The 20270-nt window shown below is 36.9% G+C and overlaps 1 protein-coding gene across 1 annotated transcript; it reads left to right on the top strand.

Moving 5' to 3' along the window:
• The first annotated feature begins 3053 nt into the window (after positions 1-3053).
• On the top strand, positions 3054-20240 carry LOC309484960 (chaperone Ric-8A). Its single transcript, XM_082151510.1, has 13 exons — positions 3054-3351; positions 4738-4823; positions 5031-5078; positions 9795-9881; positions 9968-10545; positions 11271-11406; positions 12547-12735; positions 12907-13001; positions 14357-14507; positions 15757-15852; positions 15951-16095; positions 17508-17787; positions 17871-20240. Exons 1-13 carry the CDS (start codon positions 3321-3323, stop codon positions 17998-18000), a joined length of 2052 nt encoding a protein of 683 aa, XP_082007636.1. The 5' UTR covers positions 3054-3320; the 3' UTR covers positions 18001-20240.
• Positions 20241-20270: the final 30 nt, after the last annotated feature.

Here is a 20270-nt window from a genome sequence, read left to right on the forward strand (position 1 = left end):
ACACACACACACACACACACGTCATAATCCATTTCCATATGGACCGTATGGGCTAAATGTAATACATGCCTGTAGTATGTAGCATACCACATAGACAAAATGTACTTTGATAACCCATTATCATATTGAAATTCAGAATTGCAAAAACAGTTTGGCCTTCTAATCTAGAGGAAGAAAGACAGTAGATGATTCATTATGTTGTATTATGTACTGAAACACGTACTTTATCAAGATAAAGTTGGCATTCATCAAAATTAAATTTAAACTATGGCATGAGAAAAGCTAAATCTATGGTTAAATGTTTTTAAGGGACAAACTTCAATAAATAAATAAAAATAAAAATAAAAAACAGCCCCTCTTACATATTAAATGTTCATTTATTTGTTTTTTATATGATTAAAAAATGATAGAAAATAGCTTTGAACATTGAGAAAAAATATATGTTCTTGACTACCATACATCACTCCCTTAGGTCTGAACATATCTTTTCATCCCTATTGTGACGAATATCCAAGTGAAACGGCTTCTTGAACAAGAAAAAAATGTAAGACAGGACTTAAAATTGTTCATCAGGAATTGGTTGGATTGTTGTGGTTTCCTATTGGTCGATCTCATGTGAGTGACAGGTTGTCCCGCCCTGACGCCAGTAAACACATCATCAGAGAAGAGAAGAGATGTCACTGCAAGAGAGAGAAGTTATTTTGATTAAATATTAAGAGGGAATTTAAAGAAATAATGATGTACACGGACAATAATTTATAATATATACTGCAATATAAAAAAATTTAAGAATTGTCCATTTTGATTTCATGGTCACTTTAAATTAAACATTAACAAAGCAGCTTTGTCTGTTTACAATATATTATCTTACGTTTATTAATCTTTTGAAGTTTAAAGGTAGGGTAGGCAATTGCGGACAGGCTAGCAATAGCAAGTTAGCTTTGAAAGCATGAGCTCCCACCCTCCCTTCAAAGCCACGCCTCCTCCAAAACACATGACTCACCTGACACAGCAGATTCTGCAAAGTGTCACGAGAGACAATGTTAAATTACCCCATGTCTTAAACCACATAACATTACGACAATAGTCTTACATGAGTACACAAGTAAACAACTTACATGACATAACGCATAAATCCGTGTCTGAGGACATGAAGAGCTCTGGGTAGAACGGGTTGCCATCTCGTAATTACGGTTACGACATGGCGTGAATGCAGCATAAGCTCGTTGTTTAGTTCGTTTTGGCAGGCGGCTGCCGTTTGTTTTTGGCTGTCTGTGTACATCTCTGCATAGCCTCATGGTGTACACACCAAAAGCAAATTTAATTATTTCCGCAAGAAGAATACATACAAAGTCAATGCAAATATACGAATAGATGCAAATTTGTGACGTAAATGACGTGAACTGGGAAACGCAATTGCCGCGGGTTAGCACTGCCCTTCCACAACAGGTACAGAGCAGCAATAGTAGTTATCTCCAAAATGGTTGATGATGGAAAAAAATGGCAGAAAGAAATGTTTTTGTTGTTGTTTTTGTTGTTGATGTGCGTGAAAACACTCCTCATCGCGCGATCCAAGTAATCCCGCGCGTAATCTAGAGCGAGTAGTATTCGCTTTGCTTTTGGGTGTGCCCTCACCATTAAGGAAAGCACTGATGACGTGTGATGTCAGGAGGTTTGGAAATAAATGCATGTTGACAGGCAAGTAGGACATTGTTAGCCTGGTCCTACCAGACTCTCGTACATTTCATTTGTACAGAGAGTCTGGCCACTCTTCATTGACAAGCGTTAACTTCCTTGAAGGTGGGTACTCTGTTGAAGTTTAAAACTATTGGATCTGCCCAGAGCCACTCTGGATCTGCCATAACCAATCGCTAACGTTTGGTCGTGACGTATGTCTACAACTCAAACTAGTGCACTACATCAGCGTCATCGTTCTCAGCCACTCCCTCTGTTCACTGATTGGACCACCATAAAATTGGCCTGAGAAAACCCAGGAATATATCGCAAACCCAGGCGAAGTACTGAAGGAAAATGAAAATTGAGCGGAAGTAAGTAGGAGGGCGGAGCCAGGCTAGGACATCGTATCATTGCATTCGGACCTGAGACTTCCACAGTAGATACTAAGTACATGCTTTAATATTTAGACCAATTCTAGTATTGATTGCTATCAGGATGTGAAGAGAGTTTCAACCAGTATAAAAAAAGTGTTTATAAAACAAATTGCCTACTCTACCTGTTCCAAGGCACACATTTAACATCTACATACAGTATATCATTAAAGGCAGCCTTCCTTTAAAGGACAAGTTCGGTATTTTACACTTAAAGCCCTGTTTACAGATCGTATCTGATGAAATAGAACGGTTAAGATTAAAATTTGGACACATGCTCCTGTCCCGAGAATTTTAGGTTTATTTCGCTTTTGTGGACCTATTTTGCCAAACGCGTCACACCCGTGATTCTTCCGTTGAGAGCTTGAATAATAGACACTCCAGCCCAGTTGGTGGCGATAATGCACCTTTGCCAATTGCAAGCAAACCACGGGCATTTCATTGAATACACAGAAGAAGCAGAAGAAGAAGCGGCGGAGTAATACCGTAAAGGTGCTGCGGTCTCACAGCACGTCCTATTAAGTCAATGGAGTTGGACAAAAACTTAGATAAAACCTGTTGGAATGCATCTTTTTCAGCGATTTTTGAGTGCACATATCAGTGAACACCCCTGACCACTCTGTGAGTTTCACGTCTTTGTAAACGAAAGTTTAATGTGTTTTTAGAACGGAATCTTCCAGTGCATATAGACAACCATTGTGGGGGTGGGGGGGGGGGGGGGGGAAGCGAAATAAACCAAAAATTCTCGGGACAGCAGCATGTGTCCAAATTTTAATCTTAACCGTTCTATTTCATCAGATACGATCTGTAAACAGGGCTTTAAGTGTAAAATACCGAACTTGTCCTTTAAGACATATAGATGTTAAATTTGTGCCGTGGAACAGTTGCTGGTCGTCATGTCACTGTCATCAACTGAACTGCCACCTTGTGGTTACTGTATGCCACTGCACCATTGACTGGCTCTTCTGTGAGGTTATTTATAGGGCGAGTGAATCGAGATGAAGTGGAAAGACATTAAAGGATTAGAGCATAACTAATGCAATGCAGGATTACAGAGAAAAGGGGGCAGGGAAAAAGGCAGAGGAAACAGAGAGTGAAAAAGACTGAGAGAGAAGTGGATAAAAGGCCTGGAGCTAAAGAGAACGACTTGTAGTTTAATAGCAAGTGATTCAAATCCAATAGAAATTTAAGATTCAGCACATTGGATCCTTCATGGCGTACTCAGGTGAATACACACTCACAGGTGAGAGGATGAAGAAGACACTTGTTTTAGCTGAAGTGGATAGAAATCTGAAATTGACTTATATGCAGGATTATATTTATGTTTTGGTATGAAAATATCATATTAATGCCTTTTTAGATATTTGAACAGTAGCATTTGTTTCAGTAAGTACAGTTGGCCAAATGTTTAAGTACGAAACTCGTGGAAATGCTTCTACAGTATTTTTTTTCTTCTCATTTTATATTGTATTTAGTATTGTATTATTACGAGTTATATTATCATTGTAACAATTTGAATCAAAAGTTGAATTGAAAACGTTATATGTTTTAGCTTCTGGTTTGTCCCCCTCCGTGCAATAACAGATTGATTAGGCTACATTTATTAATTATGATTATTGAACTAGCAAATATTTCAGTAACACTTTATTTTACAGTCTCTGTTACACATCTTACATGTAAGCAGCTAACTCTAAACCAAACCCTATCCTATATAGTACGTATGTACTTATTACTTATTACTGTACTCAGTACTTATTTGTATAAATACACCGTAACAAGGGCAACTTAAAATAAAAGGTTACATTTTATTTGGTTACACTTCATTTTACAGTATTTTTGTTACACATGTTACATGTACTTAATAACAGTAAATTATGCATAATTACATGCAACTATCCCTAAACCTAATCCTGCCCTACCTTATATTATACCCTATATATCCTATATTAAAAATGTATAATTACACTGTAACAATGACACCTTAAAATAAAGGGTAACACTTTATTTTACAGTGTCCTTGTTACATATGCTACAGTACATGTACTTACCATAGTAATAATAGTAAATTATGCATAATTACATGCAACTAACCCTCAACCAAATCCTAATCCTACCCTAACCCTATAGTAAGTACATGTAGTTGCTTAATATTACTCAGTACTTAAATGTATAATTACACTGTAACAATGACACCTTAAAATAAAGTGTAACCAAATAAAGTGTAACCCTTTATTTTAAGGTGTCTGTGTTACAGTGTAATTATACATTTAAGTATTGAGTAATAGTAATTTACTTCATGTACTATAGGGTCAGGGTTAGGAATAGGGTTTGGTTTAGGGTTAGTTGCATATAATTATGCATAATTTATAGTTATTACTTCAGTAACTACATGTAATGTGGAATAAGGACACTGTAAAATAAAGTGTTACCAAATAACCAATATTTCTTATTCATTTTACATTTTACTTTCAATATTTCTTTGTTTTAGATTTTTCAACCCCCTAAAATTGTGTTTATTTTCATGTTTAAATCACATATTCTTCATGTGGTCTCAGATTTCTGTACCTCGCCTTTTTTGGAGAATGTTTTAATGTTTGTGCATGTGTGTGCATTTGTGTTTATCTTGCAGCGATGAATGTGGAGAGGATTATTGAGTTTATCAGAGAGGGCGATCAGAAAGGACTCAAGGCAGAACTACAGCAATTTAATCGAGAGGTACTAACAATGAACAGTGATTATGTTCAGTCCAGTAGCTCCAAAACCACTGTATTAATAACATTTGCACCGACAATACATGTCATTATAAAACAATCTACTTTCCACAAGTTATGCACTCAAAGCTCACAATTTATGTAATTGCTCTTTTCTAATTGCTCTCTCTCTCTCTCTCTCTCTCTCTCTCTCTCTCTCTCTCGCTCCTAGTATGCACAGTGCTTTTTCTATGATTTGGAGCAGCGGGACAGAAGAAAAGTAAGGGATATTTGAGTCCAATTACACATACACACTCACAGGAAAGAACAATGAGGTCTCTTTATATATTTAAATAAGAAAAAGAAGCCAGTAGCTCCCAAGCAATGTCTTAAAAGGTACACTATGTTAACAACATTTAAACAATGAGTCAATACATCATCAGTCCTTCTTCCTAAACATGTTTTTGTCTAACCCTGATCCACTATGTTAAGCCTATTATAAGTGATGGTTTTTGTTGCGTAGATGGGCATGAGGTTAGTTGTCACAACGAGTGAGAAAGGTTGACATGAGCCGCGTTTCCACCGGAATTACCTGGAACAATTTGTCCCAGGAACTTTTTTTCCCCAGACCTGTTGCTGTCTGCGTTTCGGTCTAAAGTACCGTGAAGATTAGGCAAATAGTCCGGTGATGTAGGACTGCACGCTACTTTACAGTTCCCACTGGATTTCATCCTCTGAATTTAAGCTTAATAAAGCCTGAACCTCATCGTCGGTCCATCGTCGTATTTTTTAAACTCCATTGTTGATTCGAATAGCAAACAACTGTTAATGCAGACACCACGACAGATGATGGTTGCAATAAAATGCTGTGTGGAATCAACCAATCAAAATGCGGCATTAACTCAACCAATCAGCATGTTAAGCGCCCAAGTCCCACCCCTGAAAGCTCCTGAACTTTGAAAAAGTACTACCTCGCAAGCAGGGACTTTCGGAGGGGGAAATATTTACTCGGAACATCATGCGGTCCTGCGGTGGAAACACACCGAGTACCACCCCAAAGTCCCTAGTTCCTGGGAAAAGTTCCTGTGGTGGAAACGCGGATATGGTTGACCGGCTAAATCTTGAACCTCCCGGATCACCCATTTTAAAAACTCACCAAATAGAGGAGAGTCTGCTGGCAAAAAGAGAAAGCAACAGAGCTTGTATTAAAACGAGAATCAACATTGGCTTGGCTTTGTGGATGTGGTGAGAACTGAAGGATTGAAATGTTGTAAAAGCGACATTAAGGTGACATTTTTATTCCTCAACAGGTGAATATGGTATTTTATTTTAAAGACAAATTGCCATATGTAGCTCTCTAAGAGACAGAGACATCAATGTAAAGCATTATCTTTTGTGCAGGGTCATATTCATCCACACAGTCAAGCAGAGCCGAAGCACAACCAAAACTGTGTTCTTCCAAAAAATGCATGCAGTTTTGTTTTTAAACACTAGAGGGATGTTAAGTTACATAGTGTACCTTTAAAATGTTCTCAAATTCAGGGATTTCTATGTATGAATTCCAGACCAAATGTTCTTCCCCAAGCAAATGGTCTATATGTTATGATATCCACATTTATTTTATACCTGATGTATTTTATACTTTGATTTCACCAAATAATTGATTTGAGAAACATCTGAGATAAAGTTTATATTCAATTTACTAAGATATAAGAACTATAAGCTATATGAAATTGTAAACTTTGAGTCATACAAATTTCCTCTGGGCAGGAAATCTTTCCCGCATGTCCTCAGTTGTTTGCTGATACTGCAGTAGTTGACTTGATCCCAGGCCGTCAGCTCATTAATATTTAGACCATAAGCTCCCTACTAATTCCATTCCAGGTAGCAAGTCAGTGTTGATGTGTCTACGTTAATTGCATTGAATTAACATTACAATATGATGTTGGTTCAACATCATTTTTACATCCTCAGTGATTGATGATACAATGTTGAAATTTCACAAAAGAAAATATATTGAAGAATATTGGTACAAACGTTAAATTACGAATGTTACAAATGTTCTATTACTGGAAATACTAAAACATTGTAAAAAAAACAAATAAATAAGTAAATAAATAAATGAATAAAATCAGGGATGTTCCGGAAAAACTTCCAGTCACTGATTGGATGTGGTTTGCTATTGGTCAGTCTCATGTGAGTGACAGGTTGTCCCGCCCTCGCGCCAGTAAACACTTCATCAGAGAAGAGATGTCGCTGCATGAGGGAAGGGAAATTATTTTGATTAAAGATTATGAGGGCAAATATAATAAACACCGCACTATTCCATAAAAAATAGGAATTGCCAAATTTGATTTCAGGAAAACTTTTGTATGAAAACTCAACATTGTATCAGTATCACCTTGCTATCTGGGATATATTTCTCCTTTCCTGGTCCTTCAGCTTCGTTACTGCTTGTTAAAACATGCAAACACAAAACGCACACTTAGGATAGAAAAACATCTTGTCTTATCTTTTGGGTTGGTTTAATGATTTTCATATTGTTCTGTCGTCTGGCTGCTTGTTTAATCTGAAAAGAGGCAGGAGCTGGAAGAGGTATTATTTTCTAAATTATTTAATTCCCTAAGGCTACCGGCATCCTGATTTGACCATTATTAACCCTCTGGTGGTCATTTTAGACTAAAAACATTTACTTTTTTATTTTTTTACTTTATCAAAATGGGGGGAAAAAACTAGGTGAATTTTGTGGTACTTCCTATGAACACACACACACACACATATAAATTGTGGCGTTGATTTGAAGGCAAAATAGTCACACTTGTGATCTTCACAGTCCAAACTGACCACATAGGAAATTAATGGGGCATATGAAAAACAGAGCTTTTTACAGAGCAATGATTAGGTGTGACCCTGGACCACAAAACCAGTCACGAGTCGCACGGGTATATTTGTGGCAATAGCCAACAATACATTGTATGGGTCAAAATTATAGATTTTTCTTTTATGCCAAAAATCATTAGGATATTAAGTAAAGATCATGTTCCATGAAGATATTTTGTAAATTTCCTACCGTAAATATATAACACATTTATTTTTGTGAGTGAATAAGCGCGAACATAAATGGACAACTTTAAAGATTATTTTCTCAATGTTTAGATTTTTTTGCACCCTCAGATTCCAGATTTTCAAATGGTTGTATCTCGGCCAAATATTGTCCTATCTTAACAGACCATACATCAATGAAAATCTTATTTATTCAGCTTTCAGAGTCTACATCTCAATTTCATAAAATTTACCCATATGACTGGTTTTGTGGTCCAGGGTCACAAATAGTTTTTGATAATGCCTAAATATACTGTATATCCAAATGCAAAACCTAATCAAATTTTGTCTGTAATTATGCCTGAAAATACTGATAAGGAACTAAGTAATACACAGCCCCATATGAGTGAACGTGATTTCACATGTTCCTGGATCAATATCTGATTTGTGGGGCAAGTTTAAAGTTTATTAAGTTTAGGCTTACAACCAGGGTTATTTGCTTCTACATTCCCCTCTGATTTTAGGGATAAGTTATGGGAAGGGTTAGGTTTAGGGATAGGGTTTCGGACAGGAATGTTGTTCCATGATCAACAAAATATGTTGATCAAGAAACATGTCTTACTTGGCAAAATCATGGTGGTTATACAGTTGCTATAAATAGAGCTAAACAGGTTACACTATGGTATTACATATATATATATTTTTTTTTTTCACCAAATGCAATCATGCCTTACATTTGGATTTGATATACCTTTACTGTATTTTTTACTTAAACACTCACTGTATTAAAAATCTGAAATTTTTTCTAATATTTATTATTTATTTATTATTATTACCATGAAATACAAAATATTAAAGAATACATTTTATTGAAACAAAATACTGAACATTCATTAAATTAGAAAAAAAAATTACACTTATTGTCTTCAGTCTGTTTTGACCACCAAGGGTCACAAGTGTGACCCCTTAATAAGGAATAGAGTGCTGCAGGGATTGACATATTTTTGTAGGCCAAACCTGGAAATGAGTTAGCATTTTAGCATTTCCAGTTCTATCGTCCTGACATCAATTAATTTTTGGTAAATGTTTGAAATAAGGTCCGTGGTGAACACAAGCTCAAGATATTTTCACATTTTGTTCTACGATATAAAATACATTTATAATATCCTCTTGCCATGTAAAATGAGGTTGCTAACAAGTGGCTAAATGGCACTACAGAGGTTGTCGGACATTAAACGTTATCACATCGACAGGTAAAATCATCTACTCACTAGTTGCTTTCAAGTCTCGTTGTGTTAATAATCGCACTCATATTCTTGCTAACTATTCTAACTCAAACGTTCAGGGAAATACTTTTTAAACAAAGTCCGAATGAGTTGTCGGATATGGAAGCTTTCTTCCGCTACTGAAAAAAAAGAAAATAATTTAATTGTGACTTTTTATCTCAGAATTTTGACTTTTTCTTGCAACTGCGAGTTTACATCCCGCAATTCGGACTTTTTTTCTCAGAACTTTGTGATATAAAGTCGCAATTGTGAGTTATAAATTGTAATTGTGAGAAAAAAAGTCAAAATTCAGAAAAGTTGTTCATTTGTGTAGATTATCAAGATGAACAAAATGTGTAAAAATCTTAAGCTTTTGTTAGTCACAGACCTTATATTCTTCAATAATTCAAAAGCCAATCCTATTGGATATTTGTCGAGGGAACCAGGGTGATGCTAACTTCCAAGTTGGCCTACAAAATACGTTATCCCTGCAGCACTCTATACCAGAGGGTTAAAGTTGCCATGTACAACTAGCACCACCATTAGCAACACTAATCACTGTTTTATCTTAATCTCTATTGGCCTGTCATGTTAAAAAAAAATTTTTTGAAAAACTCCCACAAATGGAATGCATGATTCACAGTATACTCAAAATGGTTAATAATTAACATTTTTTTGGGTCCCCGCAGTTCAGAAAGAATAAAGTGCGGGAGTATTTGTCAGACTCGGATTCAGACTACGATGAGTCCAGTGACCCAGACGTCATGTTGAGACAGGTAACCTGTAATAAATAAATACACACATTCTTAAAAATAACTTACGCCTTAGTTCGTTTGCATTTGTTTCTCTCTCTTGCCCTCAGGCTCTGGCTACAGTTATGATCCGGTTCCTCCAGACTGAACCGCAAGGGCGTTTGCTGAAAGAATGTCTGAGATCCTTACGAATCCTCTCGAGGGACAAAAAGGTTTTGGGACCTCTTATCACTGACAGAGCACTGCTCACTCTAGCCCACCTGGGCGGCATCAAAAATGCACCTATTCCAAAAGAAGACACTGACAATGATGTTGACTCCTATGATGACGTCATTTTGGCCATTTCTGAGAGCAAATTTGACCGAGCAGATGAGGATGATAACGGAGGTGAGGAAGACGATGGTTCTGGGGCTGTAACCAGTGATGCGGTCTGGGGACCGAGCAATTGGTGTGGTGATCGCAAGCCTAGCACGTTTTCAAACATCAGCCTCGTACCTTCTCGCAGGAGGAGCAGCGTTTATAAAGCTCTCACACCTGGTAAAAGAGACAGCAGAGGAAGCGTTGGAGGAGCGGAGGAAGAGGAAGAAAAAGATGATGATGAAGAAGCTACCAGGAAGGAAGTCATGAAAATATTATGTAATATTGTTTACAATAGTACTTGGGCACAAGAGAGAGCCAGTGAACTCAGGTATGAGCCATTTCAACATACGATGCAAACTCTTTTTTTCAAACTCAAACTCATTTTAACACATGAATTGGCACCTTAAATTCATCGAAAGTCTTTGGGATGCACTGGAGTAGACTGTACAGAGATAAATGTTATTTCCATGAAGAGGTGCATACATTTTTGGTCAAGATCTTCTATTGACAAGGCAAGAGTCCAGCACTCTGTAAAGTCTCCTCCAGCACATCCCAAAGACTTTCAGTGAGTTTAAGATCTGGACTTCATGCTCCCTCCTAACCATTCTTTCACAATTTGAGACTGATGAATCTTGACATTGTCATCTTGGAAAATAGCCATGACGTGTCTTCCTACATGGTTGTTTAAGAAACGAAAAGCGACACACTCCATCAAATAGGGTTAGAAGAATGAACTTCATAAACTTCATCTCCAGAGCTGCTCTGAGACTCACTTCACCAGCATTTCACAATTTCATTTTAGAAAAACTATCATCAGATACACAGTACCTCAAATGGCCCTACTTGTGCTAACCAGAGAAAGCTTGACCCCTGAGTTACAAGTCATTGCAAATATGGCTAAGTGAAGTTAGTTTTGGGGGGGGATTCGATTGCAATGAAATTGATACATTTCTGTTTCTAAAGTGTTTTGGGGGCACTGTATTCACTGAAATTAAATATATTTGCATGTCATATGCTTTTTTCTTTTCTCTCCCACTACTTGCTGTACTTCAGTCTCCTCCGTGGTCTGACAGAAAAGCTAAATAAGGAGTTTCAGTCTGCATCTTCACCTTGTGGCCAATTTTACACACTCCGGTTCATGTTTTTACTGACAGCGCTGAGACCTGAACTCAGAACACAGCTGAAACAAGTATCTACTTTTCTCCTTCTATTATTTGAATTTTGAGGATTTTTTTTGGGGGGGGGGGGTTTAAAGAAGTAATACAAATAATATTTTCTGTTATCATATTATGTATGCTAACATTCAAAAGTTTGGGGTCAGTGAGATTTTTATTTAATTTTTTAAGCATTATATTGATCAAAAATTGTGTTGCAGAAACTGTCTATTTCAAATAAATGCTGTTCTTTTGAACTTTCTATTCATCAAAGAATCCTGAAAAAAATCATGGTTTCCACAAAAATATGAAGCAGAATGAATCTCTAGATGGCGCCTTAACTCAAACGCTTGCAATAATATAATTCTCTATAGGGCACAGGGCACAGCTGACTCCTGCTTTATTAGGAGCCAATCAGCTCGCTGCTCAACTTTCAAATACTTGGTTAGCATTTGCCTTAACAGTGCTGCACGCTTTCATAAAACCCTCCAGCTTCCCCAGCTCCACCTGTATAGATCTGTTACGGGTAATTCATATACGACATATTGTGCAGCAGCATGTCTTACTCCAAGACCAAATATATCAACATTGTCATACCCATTACTATGCTCTCTCAAGTTGTCATGACAGAACTGTTTTCAACATTGATAATAATAAGAAATGGACATGGTGAATAAAAAAATAAAAAAATGAAATGGAGGAAAAATATTTGTCAATGCTTTTGCGTTCTCTTGCAGATGTTTTGCGTTCTGCCAAGAAATTGCATTTACTTGCAAAGAGCTCAAAACGTTTTGCAAGAGCATGCAAAAAAGCATTGACTTATTATTTTTAGGGGCTCCATAGAAACGTTTCTTGGGCAGCAAATCAGCAAATTAAAATGATTTCTGAAAGATCAAGTGACACTGAAGACTGGAATAATGATGCTGAAAATCCAGCTTTGATAATATTAAGAGAAAACAGTTATTTTAAATCATAATAATATTTCACAATATTACTGTTTTTAATTAATTTTTGATCAAATAAATGTTCCCTAGTTGAGCACAAGAGATGTCTTTCAAAAAAATAAAAAAATCACACTGAGCTCAAACTTTTGAATGGTAGTGTAAATTGTTGTATATCGACCAACGGCCACATTGCTATCTACATACTGTATTGGCGTCTTTGGTCATTTTTAGGAGGGAGGAGTGTCGCTGTTGACCACAGTGCTGGAGATGTGTTTAGCAGTACAGTGGAAGGAACAGTATGAGGTCATGCTGGATCCTGCAGCGCCTCCTGTAAGTGTGGAGGACTCACAGCAGGCTCAGGAGGCTCTGAAGATCCTTTTTAATATCACACACAGCACACACACTCAAGAACCTGAAGAGGTGGGTGTATGCAGACATAATCACACATGCTCACTCACCTCCCTTACAAACAATGGTACTATGTGATGTATCAGATGGTAGTACTGTAGTAATACTGTAGTAAACCCACATTGCACTGAATAAATTGATATAAATTGTTAACATCAAGGTTCACATTGTCTCTACCACCAGGAAGCTGCATCTCTCTATCGCCACCTGGCTGCAGTTTTGCGTTACTGTCTGATGGTGTCCGGTGAGGAGGAAGAAGCCACAGATGAATTAAAGGGGTTAGTGTTGATCAATATTTGTATTGCTCTATAATAACTATTATGGGTTGAAAATTTCAGTAATTATGACTCGTTCCTCAAGCACAAAAGTGTGCACTAGTGACTGACACTAGAGGCTGCGGTTCAAATCCCGCTCGGAGCAGTGTGAGTTATATTGGTGCCGTGACCCGTATGGGAGTGAGATTTGGGGGGTGAGTGTAACAGAGGCAAGCTAGTAAGAGCTGGGCAAATAAACCTCACTCCCCCGGCCTCAAGAGGCGCACTGGCGACTGACGCCTGGAGGCTGCAGACTTTAACGTCCTTGTTAGCGCACCCGCCTCCCATGGGTCATGCCGGAGACAGGGGTTCGAATCCCGCTCGGAGCGATGCGAGTAGAACCAGGTCCAGAGAAAGTACAGTAATGTACTTACAGTGGAAGTCAAATATTATTTACATGGATTTACAAGATCAAGACAAGCACACAAATAATTAAAGATAATAGAAGTTAGTATTAAAATAAAAGTAAAGAATAAAATAAAATAGTATACACTGTTGTGTTAGGTAATAAATAGACAAGTAAATATAAGAATCAAATGCACATATTAAGAGTCTAGTGCACATATAAAATGTATATACTGTATGTATATGTATATGTATTTATTTATATATATATATATATATTGGTAGGATTGCAATAAATAACAAAATATTTATTTTAAATTGTAAATTGTAAAGGTAAATTGACCTTTTGAACGGTAGTGTATGTTACTAATAATTTTATTAAATTTTATTTATTGTAATATTTTTTTGTATTTCTAATAATATTTAATTGTTCTAAATATTTTTTGTGTTTTTATTTAGTAAAACTTGGAGCATTTAATTCTAAGGGTCATGATATAAAAAAAAAGGCATTAAGCCTACACACGGTGTGCAGGCAATAATTATAATAATAATAATGTAGAGCACATATTAATCTGACTGACAGAGATGCGTGACTGCCTTCCTTCAGTAACACCTGCATCTGATCTGTTCGTGAAAGCTTTAGAAAATGTGGGGGTTTTTTCAAAGTATTTCTCTCTCATATCTCTAAATTGACCACAGTTCATTCATTCATTCATGTTCATCCGTGTCTGCTTTTCTCCTCATCTTCACTCATATGAATTATATAATGCATAACCTTCTCCACCTCAAAAGGACAATTTTTTTTCTGTATTTTAAATATCCAACATTTATAGCCAAATTTATGTAAAATACAAGTTGTACAATTCTGCTTTTTACAGACTGATGTTCTGTTTTAATCAACAGTGTTCAACATTTGATTAAAACAGAAGAGATTTTAGCACACGCATGACCTCAGATCTCTCTGTTTCTCTCAGGCATGCGGCAAACATGCTGTCTGCTCTCCCGTTGAGTTGTCTAGACGTTCTGGTGTCTGTGCCTCTGGCTCCAGACTCACACCAGATGAATGGAGTCAACATGGACTGTGTGCAAAACCTACTCATATACATGGAGAGAAAACTGGAACAGGTAAAAAGAGGGTGAAAGAAAGAAATAAGGGAAGGGAGAAACAAAAAGATGGAGACAGAGAAACGGATAGATTATCATATCTTGAATCATATTTTGAGATTTAGGGCCAGATTTACTAACAGCGTGCGCCAGCGCAAACCCTCATTTGTCATTAAAGAACTACTGTCAGGATTTACTAAAGACACGCAGTGAAATATTAGCACTGACAAGGCATGAACAGGGTTATTTTTACGGCTGACCTTATTGCATGTGATTTGTAGGAGTTTCCCTTTCGGACACAAAATTTATAGGAGGAGTATTTATTGAATCATGCGAGGTGATTTACTAAGGTTTGCGTTCGTCAGTTTACTGGTATTTTGCGCCATTAAATACCACCCAAAAAAGGGCATTGGTCATTATGGAAATGATGTTGTGTTGTGGTAAATGTTGTGAAAGGCAGCAGTTAGGTAGAAATAAGTCTATTTCATGCCTTTAAGAGCCTTCCAAAAATCAGTCAATACTAATATTTACTATAGCCTAGGCTACTATTATAAAATATTAGCAACGTTTTTTAAAAGAAGTCTCTTCTGCTCACCAAGGCTGCATTTATTTGATCAAAAAAATGGTGAAATATTATTACGATTTAAAATATTAAAATAGTTTTTATTTGAATAGTTAATAAAATTTAATTTATTCCTGTGATGCAAGGCTGAATTTTCAGCATCATTACTCCAGTCTTCAGTGTCACATGATCCTTCAGAAATCATTCTAATGTGATGATTTGCTTCTCAATAAATATTTTTACTTATTATTAATGTTGAAAAGAGTTGTGCTGCTTTATATTTTTGTGAAAACCATGCAAAAAAATTTTTGGGATTATTCTATGAATAATAAGTTTAAAAGAACAGTGTTTATTTGAAATAGCAAATGACCTCACTGTCACTTTTGATCTATTCTATGTATCCTTGCTGAATAAAATGTGACAGATTTTTGGTAGGCTCTGAAAGGTGTGAAATACATTTACATTTTCCCTGTCCTCTGCCTTTCATGACACAATCTGAGCATTTTTATTTATTGTGTAAAATTTTGAAAAATTTGGCGTGTGTTTGAAGAGGGTGGAAGAAGGGAGAGGGAATAAATTATCTTTAATAGTGGACCTCAGGGGGAAAAGAAAAACAAAATATATGATATGACTCGCATATATGTTTGCATGACATTGCTTGTCATGTGCAACAGTGGCTTTTCTAACGCAGTGGTGTTTTACATGCAGGGTGAAAAGGTCAAAGAGAGACTGACCCCTGTGCTGAACCTGCTGACCGAGTGCTCCAGAGGTCACAGAGAGACGAGACGCTACCTTAGACAACAGGCACGACTGCTATTTTAGATTATCATGAGGCAACATTGTCTAATAAAACACTTGCATTGTTTTGTATCTAATTGCATATGTTTTCTCACCGAGTACAGATTCTGCCTCCATTAAGAGATGCTAGCACTAAACCTGAAAAGGGCAACACCTTGAGGAATCGTCTGGTTAGACTGATGACCAACCTGGATACTGAGCTCAAACACTGCGCTGCCGACCTGCTCTTCGTGCTGTGCAAAGAGAACGGTACGGCATAGAAACACACAAGCATAGAGTATGAAAACTGCACGGCAAATTACCACAAAAACAGATTTAAAAAATACAATGCAACACAGTTTCAAAACCGAAAATAACAAAACAACCAATAAACGACAAACACTATAAAATGGCTCTTCCTGTTTTCTATCAAGTATAATGACAGAATAAACATATCAATTACTATTATGATTTTTTTTTAAACTATAAACATTGAGAAAATTATTGTACTTAACTTGACATGTCCTCCTACAGTATTAGTCTGAGACGATGAGGGCTTCTGATGAAATCTCATCATAATCAAGTGTCTGTTAGTTCGCATTAAAAGGAATCTCCCAGATTCATTACTTGGTTTCTTGCAGCAGTACAGTTGGGATATCCAATTTAGGATTTTTAAAGAGGACCTATTATTCCCTTTTACAAAGACTTAATTCTGTTTTTGGGGTCTAATAGAATAGGCTTGAATGCTTGAATGTTCAAAACCACTTTATTTTCCCCATATTCTCCATTGTTGCAGCTAATCTCTTCCCAGTCTGTCAGTAACGCTCTGATTAGTTTCTGTCTCTATGAAGCCCCTCCTTCTGAAATCCGCAATGTGCTCTGATTGGTCGGCCGGATCAGTGTGCTGTGATTGGTCAACCGCTTCAAGCGTGTTTGGGAATGTCATACCATAACTGCGAGTATAAACATACTAGTAACTAACTCAACCAGGCCCCACCCCTTTAATTAATGGTTACCTTGGGTTGGTATTATTTAAATGAGGAATATTGTGACATGTTCGTTCCCAGAGGAAAACTCAAGACTACAATGGAGGCGTTTCAGGGAGTTCAGAAATAGTGACACTGATATAGAGAATAACTCCCGCTGGAGAGACCTTGTGAAACTTTGCAGACCTTTTTCATGCTCAAACTGCAACATTACACACTAAAGAGAGACGAATATGTAAAATAGCATTATAGGACCCCTTTAAAGTATCAGCTGATTTATATTTGCTTTGCCATTTTCAACTTCAACTCCACAAAAGCATGAATCTACTATTACGTCCTTAAGTCCTAAAGATAATGTAGTGGGCGGGACTAACAGAAACTGGCGAATCTTATTTGACTTTTCATTTTGACAAGCGTAATGTATGCCCTAAAAGGAGAGGGAACACTAGGAAACTGTCTGCAACTGACCATGGAAACTCGCATTTAATTATTCCTTAACTAAATGTATACATTTATAGTGTGATAAGACGTTTATTATTTTTTTTATTTTGTTTTTTTATTATTACACTTTTCCATTCATCTATTTGGAAAAGAACCAACTTTTGATTGGGTGGGCCACATTTCAACCACTGTATTAAACACCCATGAGTTTTACCCCCAAAACCTAATATGCAGTTTTTTTCTTGGATATTCCAGTGAGACGTTTCGTCAAGTACACTGGATATGGGAATGCTGCTGGGCTCCTGGCCACTAGAGGCTTGCTAGGAGGTCAAAGGTCACAGGCCACCTCATCAGACACACGCTACTCTAGCGACTCCGACTCTGACACCGAGGAGTACCGGCAGATTAAAGACCGCGTGAACCCAGTGACGGGACAGGTGGAAGAGGAGCAGCCTGATCCCATGGAGGGAATGACAGAGGACGAGAAAGAAGAGGAAGCTCACCGGCTCGTCAGTCTTTTTAACAAACTCTCAAAGTAAGGAACTTAAACCACTTATCAAAACACCAGTAAAGCTTTGTACACACTGCTCTCACACTCTCGCACCTTTTCCTAAACAGGGAGGATGTGATTCAGCCAATGGGATTGAACCAAGCGGGTCAGCTGGTGCCACTGTCAGAGCTCAGGGACTTCTCAATGGAGGAGAGGGAATCGGAGGAAGAACACGATGACCTGGAGAATGTGGAGTAGAATCGGCATAGATGTGGTGACCAAAACTATATACTTATAACTTAAAATAACTAGTCTTAACATTTTAACAGCTTAAACATAAAAACATTCCCTTATATTACCTGAATATATCTAATTAAGACACATTAATTAATTCATACTCTACGGTTCAGAAGTTTGGGATCAATAAGATACTTCACCAATAGACCATATAAAATATAAGATTTAAAAAAATATATATCACTAATTAAAATGCTTCAACACGCACGTTTAAACAACAATAAAATCAGAAATGGATTTTCACTGTCAGCGCATCACTCGTGTGATGCCCACTGTTCGTTTTTCAAGACTAGGCTACTTTATTTTTTTTCATTCAACAGTGCGCTTGATGAATGGATTACACTGAAGTTCTGGCGAAGAGAAACGCACAGACTGCAAAAACATTACCAACTAAATAAAAGCGCATTCTATTCTTGAGTGTTGTCGCGAGTCGTGCTCTTGCTGATATGGCATATATACTACCTGATGATCAGTAGTGGTTCACCGTAGTTTTTCCTCTTTGTCGCCATCTCTGTTCGAAATTTGCAATTGCAGTTATTCGCGGAATTATACAATTATGTGGGTTGTGCCTCGGCATGGCCAATGAATCCAATGTTTTGAGGAGAATGTGCGGCTGTCAGTCACTGCGCCGGTGTGGAGACTGGCATTCGGAATCACAGATTCCACTCTTTGGAAGTATGTCCAACATAAGAATTTTCACTGGAAAATGTCGTCTGAACAAGTAACATCCACTTTTGTTCTGACCAACTAAGGGGAAAAAAGCATTGCAGTAAATCGCGCTGATTAAATCTAACGATTGCTTATCATATCACGCCAAACCGTGCAAATTATACTTTGTTCTCAAATTGTTCATGTTAACAACATCAGCATTGCGTGACTACATTTAATGCCCTTCAGATATTTATCCTTGTTTTCGCATGGGCCGGTTGCAGTCTCTTTTTTTCTGTAGCCACTCCGAAGTCCGAAGTCTTTTGCGTTTTACACAGGGTGAATCTCCAGTTGTCTCTGGTCATTGTCGTTTGAACCTTTCTGGAACCGCCATCAAATTGATAAGTTTAATTATATCAAGTGCTGTGAGAAAAGGCTATAAATCTTCACCTCCAACATCCTCACACTCATAGTCTACTATCCGAGACTCTTCTTTATGTGTACAGATGTGACGTAATGACGCAAAGACATGCTAGAATTTCCAGCTGAAATCCACCAGTACCAGTGGAATTAAAAACATTATTATAAGCTTACCGTTTTGAATCGAGCTAAGGCAAGCAGAGAGTTTTGATCACTGACTGGTTATGTACTTGCTCAAAAATTAATTTTGGATAATTTTTAACCCAAAAAAGTTACGGACTACAGCTTTAACTCAAAAATAACTATTAAATAATAAAATAACTAGAGAACTTGTTGAGTAAAATCAACTTGAAAATGCTGTCTCATGAAACAAAGGCGAATCCGTAAGTTCTTAACAATTTAAAGGTACACTGTGTTATTTCATCAATCAATCGTGAAAGTGGTGGTTGAAAGCTTCTGGCAACATTAAATCCAGGAAAAAAAGACAATTCAAGAGAAAGAGCAAGTAGAGATTCACGAGTGCAGACATGCAAAGTTTGAACAGACAAGACAAGAAAGTCTTGAAAGCTGCAATCTTTTTTTTTTTTTTTATGAATAAAAAAATATATTTCAAAACATCACCCCTCTGCTTTTTTCACAAATCACACCCTGTGTGTGACGCTGAAGAAGACCGGAGTAATGATGCTAAAAACTCAGCTTTGCATCACAGGAATACATTTTAAAATATATTCACATAGAAAATATTTATGTTAATTTGTAATAATATTTCACAATAATACTGTTTTACTGTATTTTTGATTCAAAATGCAGCCTTGGTGAGCAGAAGAGACTTCTTTCAAAAATCTTAAAGATCCCAAACTTTTATAATGCATTGGACATCTAAATAATAAAATATAAATCTTAATTTTTCAATTAGTCAATGCATTTAAAATGTGTTGTGATGTGAAGGACACTATATTCTTTAAATGTTGCTTTGGATGCTCGTTAAATGTTTTATTTTCTGAGATTGTAGAATCAGTGGTACAAACAGTGTGTCGGTTTAATGTAAGTTAGATGAATCCCTCTAGGACATGTTGTGGTCTTCCCTCCCACATGGCTGAATATTAAATGTTAAACCTATGTGTGAACCGGTTTCATCAGTTCATTGAATACTACTGATTCAA

Source organism: Leuciscus leuciscus, assembly GCF_965113295.1.
Source record: "Leuciscus leuciscus genome assembly, chromosome: 21".
NCBI classification, from domain to species: Eukaryota; Metazoa; Chordata; class Actinopteri; order Cypriniformes; family Leuciscidae; genus Leuciscus; species Leuciscus leuciscus.

Coding starts and splice junctions, on each gene's coding strand:
- LOC309484960 (XM_082151510.1), top strand. CDS start 3,321: ATGGCGTACTCAGGTGAATACACACTCACAG. Junction 10,546..11,270: donor GAGAGAGCCAGTGAACTCAG/GTATGAGCCATT, acceptor GCTGTACTTCAG/TCTCCTCCGTGGTCTGACAG. Junction 13,002..14,356: donor GCCACAGATGAATTAAAGGG/GTTAGTGTTGAT, acceptor TGTTTCTCTCAG/GCATGCGGCAAACATGCTGT.